This window comes from Humulus lupulus, chromosome 2 (assembly GCF_963169125.1).
Source record: "Humulus lupulus chromosome 2, drHumLupu1.1, whole genome shotgun sequence".
Lineage (NCBI taxonomy): Eukaryota > Viridiplantae > Streptophyta > Magnoliopsida > Rosales > Cannabaceae > Humulus > Humulus lupulus.
The window spans coordinates 83,431,983-83,438,840 of NC_084794.1; the positions used below are offsets into that span (position 1 = coordinate 83,431,983).

At 35.1% G+C, this 6,858-nt stretch overlaps 2 protein-coding genes and 1 long non-coding RNA gene across 3 annotated transcripts; 1 reads left to right on the top strand and 2 right to left on the bottom strand.

The window, feature by feature from the left end:
- Window positions 1–681: 681 nt before the first annotated feature.
- On the top strand, window positions 682–1,512 carry LOC133818128 (uncharacterized). Its single transcript, XR_009885798.1, has 2 exons — window positions 682–999; window positions 1,166–1,512. It is a non-coding gene; the product is annotated as an uncharacterized LOC133818128 (long non-coding RNA).
- Window positions 1,513–1,689: 177 nt separating this feature from the next.
- LOC133818127 (UDP-glycosyltransferase 90A1-like) lies at window positions 1,690–3,390 on the bottom strand. Its single transcript, XM_062250841.1, has 2 exons — window positions 3,371–3,390; window positions 1,690–3,247 (listed from the first exon to the last, which is right to left on the bottom strand). The coding sequence occupies exon 2, from the start codon at window positions 3,217–3,219 to the stop codon at window positions 1,783–1,785; it is 1,437 nt and encodes a 478-aa protein (XP_062106825.1). The 5' UTR covers window positions 3,220–3,247; window positions 3,371–3,390; the 3' UTR covers window positions 1,690–1,782.
- Window positions 3,391–5,259: 1,869 nt separating this feature from the next.
- LOC133816151 (putative RING-H2 finger protein ATL49) lies at window positions 5,260–6,300 on the bottom strand. The gene has a single exon (XM_062248803.1). It carries the CDS (start codon window positions 6,181–6,183, stop codon window positions 5,401–5,403), a length of 783 nt encoding a protein of 260 aa, XP_062104787.1. The 5' UTR covers window positions 6,184–6,300; the 3' UTR covers window positions 5,260–5,400.
- Between the last annotated feature and the right edge of the window lie 558 nt (window positions 6,301–6,858).

The window sequence follows — 6,858 nt, forward strand, 5'->3', positions numbered from 1 at the left end:
ATATTCTTATATCTAACGGTATTTTGTAAATACTTAAACTTAAATAAAATAAAATAAAAAATTAAAATAAGATTTTATTGAGATATTTTACAATGATAATTTTTTAAAAATAATAAATAATTAAACAAATTAAAATATGATATGTTTGAGATATTTTACAATGATAATTATTTTTAAATAATAAAATTTAATTAAATTTAAACTCACTTATTATAATAATATCATATTAAATATATAATATAATCTACTGGTAATTAGTAACAAATTGATTATTTTTTTTAAAACTAGCAAGAAACTTAAATTTAAAATACATGTATAATATTTAATATTACATTAAACATATAATATATAATTATCCCTCTCAAATTCAAAAACTAGAACAAACATAAACTTAAACAAAATTAAATAAATTATTTAATTAAAATATAATATTTATTTGAAATTTATATGACATTAATATAAATTTAATAAAAATAATTAATAATCTCTATAAATAAAACTAACCAAATATTCATATTATAGGTTATTTATATCTAGTATATATATAAAGATTTGATTAAGTGTAAGAAATATGTACGATTTTAAATCAAAAGGTTATAATAACCAGTATTTCCATAAAACTCACGGTGACAAATACTATATCCCCTAAATTAAAAAAACATAAAAGGAAAAAAAAAGTTACACTAAAGGCTCAATTGTTTCTTCAACCAAGAGAAGGGGGAAAGAGAGGGTAGGGTTGGTCGGCACTGTGGAAGACGCAGGGAATGCTAAGCACCAACGTTGGGGCTGAGGACGGGAAAGATCTAGTGTGCCGTTGAGGTCCACTGCCAGGAACGCGAAGCACCAACGTCGGTTGTCTTCTCCATCGCTCGCGAGGCTTGGTGGCTTCATATCGTTGGCATGCCCAGGGAGTGACGGGATCGATGCTGGAGCTAGGAAGACGTGAAGGTGAGGCAGGTCGGCATTGTGGAAGACGCGAGGCTGGTGTCCACACTGCAGGTGGGTTTAGAAAAGGGTTAGATATGGCTCATCTGGTTTATCTTTTATGGGTTTCATTTCTTTGATGAGATTTGAGTTTTTTCTTCATTTTTTATGAGTTTGAATCTTAATATTGACGAGAGAGTGAATATGGTTTGAATCTGATGTTGATGAGCTTGAATATTAGATTGAATATGAAGGCGATGGTGAATGCGATCGTGAGTTTCAGCTTTTCTCTCTGAGTTGACTTGGTGGGAATGTTACAAAGGCAATATAATGGTGAATGCAATGGTGAGTTTCAGCTCTTCTCTCCGGTGAAAATGGTGGTGGTTGACGCGATCTCAGCGCCTGCTTTCTGAAATGGGGTTTTGCCCTTAAAATTTATGGGTATTGATTGAACATTAGTGGTATTTTCCTTTTTTAACAATCTGGGTTTGTGCTGGGTATTGATTGTACATTAGTGGTATTTTCTTTGTTCATAAAATTTTTGGGTTTGAGTAATATTGTTGAATGTGATATCTGATTTTGGAGTTAGATTTTGGGGGTTAGGGTGTGATGGTGATGAAGATGAAGACTTAATTTGAATTTGAAATAAGAATTAGGTTTGAGATTAAAATGGAAATGGCGATGAAGATGAGGATGAAAATGGGGTTACGGTAACGACCGTCGTATTAGAAAGAAAACAAAATCTTTAGATTTTGATATTGTTAGTAAATCAAAAATCAATTTTTTTTTACTATTTAGTAAATCATGTTTTTCTTTGTTAATATAATAAGTTAATCACAGTACATAACAACACTATTTCTAAGAGATATAGTTAAATGCTTCATCGATGAGAGAATCAAATGCTTGCCACGACGAACCACCTTCTTCCATAGCCTTCCTCGCAATAACTGCAACTTCCTTCACGTTCTTCCCCACTTCCTTCCCCGTCTCCCCCTCCATTAACTCCTTCACCTTGTTCTTTAATCCTTGGCTCTTCACAAACCCTTTTGCGTAACCATCACAAGTCTCAATCCTCAACCCAACCTTCATCTCCTCCACCACCATTTTCGCATTCAAAGGCTGATCTGCCGTCATGGGCAACACTAGAATCGGTACGCCGGCGCATATGCTCTCGATCACAGCATTCCAACCACAATGACTTAAAAACCCTTGAACACTGTCGTGACTTAATATCTCTCTCTGGTCAACCCAATCTCTCACCACCATTCCTCTGTTTTTCACCCTATTTTCGAACCCATCATACAAAAACTCGTTGCTATCCCTCTCATTTTTCTCCCTCTTTCTCAATACCCACAAAAAATTTACCTCGGATTCTTCCAACCCAATTGCAATTTCTTTGAGCTGTTGGGAAGACATCTCAGCCTGAGACCCGAACGCCACGTAGAGAACAGAGCCCTCTTCTTCGTCTCGCTTCTGGTCTAGCCATCGAATGATCGTAGACTTGTTTACTGGGTCTGTATTCTTTAGTGGGCTTGCCAAACAAAGGGGCCCAATACACCAGGCTTTGGGCCGACACTTGTGATTAAAATAGTCAACATAAGTTGACTCAATGTCGTAGAAACTGTTAACAATCAAGCCGAAACTCCTAGACGTGGCATCTATTGTTTTGGCACTGAATTCCAGCTCCGAACTATTTCCCGGCATATCTGAAAACTTGGGAATGTCGTCTTTTCTTATTTTAATCCATGGGAAAGGAGGGATCGTGATTGGTTCATCGTTTTGGACTCCGTGAACAAGCCCGTATTGGATCGAAACTCTGACAAGGACCTGGGCGTAGCTAGACATGCCATATGAAACGAACCGCGGGAGACCCATCTCGGAAGCCGAATCGAGGGTCCACCAGAGGAACCCATCGGAGACGATGAAGCTCGGAGGTGGGTTGAGATTCTTGAGGGCTCGATCGAAGTCGGGTTTCATGATAACAGTAGCCATGGCGAAGGAGTGGAACAAAGACATGGATGGGAGACCATCTGTGCTCTCAACGCCGGCCGGGATTCCGTTTACTTTTTCCGGGAAGGGGAGATCGATTATAGAGACGGTGGTATCGGAGAGAGAATCAACAATGAATGGGCGGTTAGCTGGAGTGGTGAAGAAGGAGACGGAAATACAGCGGAGGATGAGGAGGCGGCTCAGGTGGAGGAGTGGGATTGTGTGGCCTTTGGACATGAAGGGGAACAAAACGACATGATTACGTGGCAGTGGTGAAATAGCTCCGGTTTCGAAGGATAATTCCATTGTTTTATTTTGTTTTTATATAGGCATTCTGCACAAAATATGATCAATAAAATAAAAATATAATATTTATATCTACTCATTATACAAATAGAAAATAGAAAAGTAAAAAATATAAAAAATTTAACTAGAACAAATAAGTATAATTACATACCTCAATCTAATTGTTATGGAATTCTTTTATAGTTCTGAACTTTTCAGTCTAGACCCATTTATATAGGCTAAGTAAGAAGAGAAAATCCTCCTATAAACAATGTGGGACTAAAATTTCATTTGTTTTTCAATTCAACACAAAATTTCAACAGGCATAGCTACGTAATTTATGTGGGATCTATGTAAAAAAAAACTAAAGGATCAAAACGTTGCTTCTGTTTCATTTAACACTAAAACGTGAAAAAGATTTTTTGTTTGTAGGGCAAAAGTTCGCGTGTGATCATATTTTCATACTTTATAATAGGGCAAAACATCAATCATGATGTTTAAAATTATTCTTATAATACGATATGGATTCTTGAGTGGTCTTATGACTAAAATTTTGGACTTTGTAGACTTACTTTTACAGCGACTCTAAATAATAATACACGACTGAGTTGTTGTATTAGTTCACTTATCTTTTGCCAATTGGTACAAGGAAAATTTAAGTCTTACCTGCTTCACGATTTTTTGTATTTTGGCAGTATTTAGCAAATTGTCAATTCGTAATCTTTTTCCATTTATTCTTTTAGAACTAGTGTAGGTCTTTTGTTTTTATCCTTTGGGATAATTTTGGGTTGTTTTCTTGTGTCTACTTTGTCGAGAAGTTACTAAAAATCATGGGAATGAGACTTTAATTAATATAATGTCCCCATCATTTTGTGGTATTTTGGCTAGTACCGGACTATACGATCACCCACTTCACTATAGAATAGAATTTAAGAGCTAGGACTGGATATCAATAATTATCCATTTGGTTACCAATGATAACTCGTTAGGTTACTTTATAAAATAAAGTGTGATATTCTATTTAATTAATATGTAAATGATTGTATTTTAAAAAAATATGAAATCCTTTGTATAAATAAAATATAATATTTTTATAAAATTTGGAGCTTACAAATGGTAACCCATTTGTTTACCAATAGTAACCTATTGGGTTAACTAGTTGAGTCACAAAATCACTCCGACAATTGAGTCATTAGTTAGGCTACCAATGGTGACCCTTTAAGTTACACAAGTAGATCACGGTTGATTTCTCTTTAATGAGCAATCACAGACACGTTGAACTCCTTTGACATTGAGTTCCAACAGCGAGCGAAGCCAGTGTAATGACTCTTTCCTTTTACTCCATGTTTGTTTTGGAGGAATCAGCTATGGATCCATTCCAATAAAATTAGAATTCCACCATTTAATGGAAATTCTTTTCCACTCCAAATCCAAATCCATTTTAATGGTTATTCCATTCCTAAAGTGAATTTAAAAAATATAATAAAATCTTAATATTACCTCTTGCATTCTCTCCAAAATTAAATTTTTAAAATTATCAAATAAAATTAATAAGGATATTTTAGTCAATTTAATATTTATTTTATTCCATTCCAATGGTTAACCAAACATAATAATTACGATGACAATGTTGATTCCAAAGTTCAACTAAACAATAGAATATAATTCTTACTACCATTCTATTCCCATTCTTATTACCATTCTATTACATTCCAACCAAACAAACACCTTAAGATACTAACTTTTCTTTACTTCGTTTTCAAAATACCACAGTTTCAAATAAATTTAGAAATATACCATCTACTTTAGTGAATTTCAAAATTTACAAAACCACCACAAGTATAATCACTTTTATTTTAATTTAGTGAAACCATACAAATGAGCTTCAAATTTTGGAATTGTACCGTGTAAGAGATGCTCAGTCGAGGCAGTACAACAGAAACGACATTGTCATAATCAACTTCTTTCAATTTTGGTGTTCGAAACAGCATCAACCAATCTTTTATGGCAAACAACTTGTTTCCACTTTAAAAATCAGAACTAACATACATCTATTAAAGTTAAAAGCATATAACTATGACTATCTATGCAACAATAAATACTACATTACCACAACAATACAACCCAACAAAAAATGCAATCACGTGAAAAAAAAAAGTAATTACATGACAAATTATATATGTAAGATGGCATGTACAATAACTATCTAGTTGGACTAGTTTGGATCTCTTTTGATTCCACACCAGAAACTGAACAAATTACAACACTCAACAACTCTCTAGTACTCTCACCTTGGTTCTCTTCTGATTTTGTACCAGAAACTGAACAAGTAACATTCAACTCTCTCATTTTTCCCAGAGATTGGGTTTGATTCTCCTCACTAAACCCATTGCTACCAATTATGGCACCACTATCTTCTATTCTCTGGCTTTCACTCTCTGTAAGCACATCATCATTATCATCATCATCACCATGATCAATCCTAATGTCACTCAAACGACTGCTGCTCTCTGTCGTTTGGCTCAGATCTCCTCTAGTGTCAGTACTAAAACGACTACTCCCCTTACGAGAATCGGCTCCAGTTCGACATATGGGACAAAAGGGTGTCCGGAGAAGCCACGTGTCGACGCACTGGGCATGGAAGCTGTGGTTACACGTGGGCAACAAACGACACTTGTCGCCCATCTCGAATGTCTCTAAGCACACCGCACAGTCCTCGTCACTTCTCGTGTCTTCTGTCGTTTTATAGTGAAAGCTGGGAAGGTTTTCGAGGTCGTCTTTGGACATGCTCGTGTTGCCGGTGGATGCACCGCCACTTGTGGCGAGGGTGGCGCCGCCTCTCTCCGGCACCAACACGTTTCCGAAACCTCTTCTGAAAGCCCTGCCCACGATGCACACGTGGATGAAGATCAACATAGCTATTCCAACAAATAAGAGTATGATCGATATTACGATTGCCATTACCATAATCTCTCCAACTGCCATATTTGGTTATTACTACTTGTCATGATCAAAACTCTTTCATCGCAATGATCTTTTCTCTTGTTTAACACAGACCCAGATCACCAAAAAGATATCTTAACACATAGCAGACTATAAGAACATATATATATATATATATATATATATAAATATAAATATATTCCTCTTCAATAGCTAAAACCATAGTCTATTATAAGGCTTTTCTGCTTCAAACTGCCATGACTTCAACTTGTATGATTATTCTATGACAGATCATTACCAGAAATATATGGAGGAGAAGAGAGTAAGGTGGTTTCTATACTAATCTTATATCTTATATAAAGACAATGAGGCTGATTAATAAGGACAATATATAGATAATATAGATAACTTAAAAATTAATAAAACTCTCTGATTGGATTGGATATATACATGAAAGCATATATTAAAAATATATTAATTAAATGGACATTGGGGGTAAGTCTCTACTCTCTATGATGGAGTTGGTGGTGGGCTGAGAATCAAATACATTAAGTCGAGACAAAAATAATCTAAAGAAGCCAAGCGAGATTGATATTTGGAACTTTATCTATTTGTATTTTTCATGTCTTGCCTTCCTTCCTGTCCTTCCTTCCTGTCCTGTGCACTAATGTACCTTTTGTTGTTTATAAATTTTATTGTTCTTATTATTAGAACGAA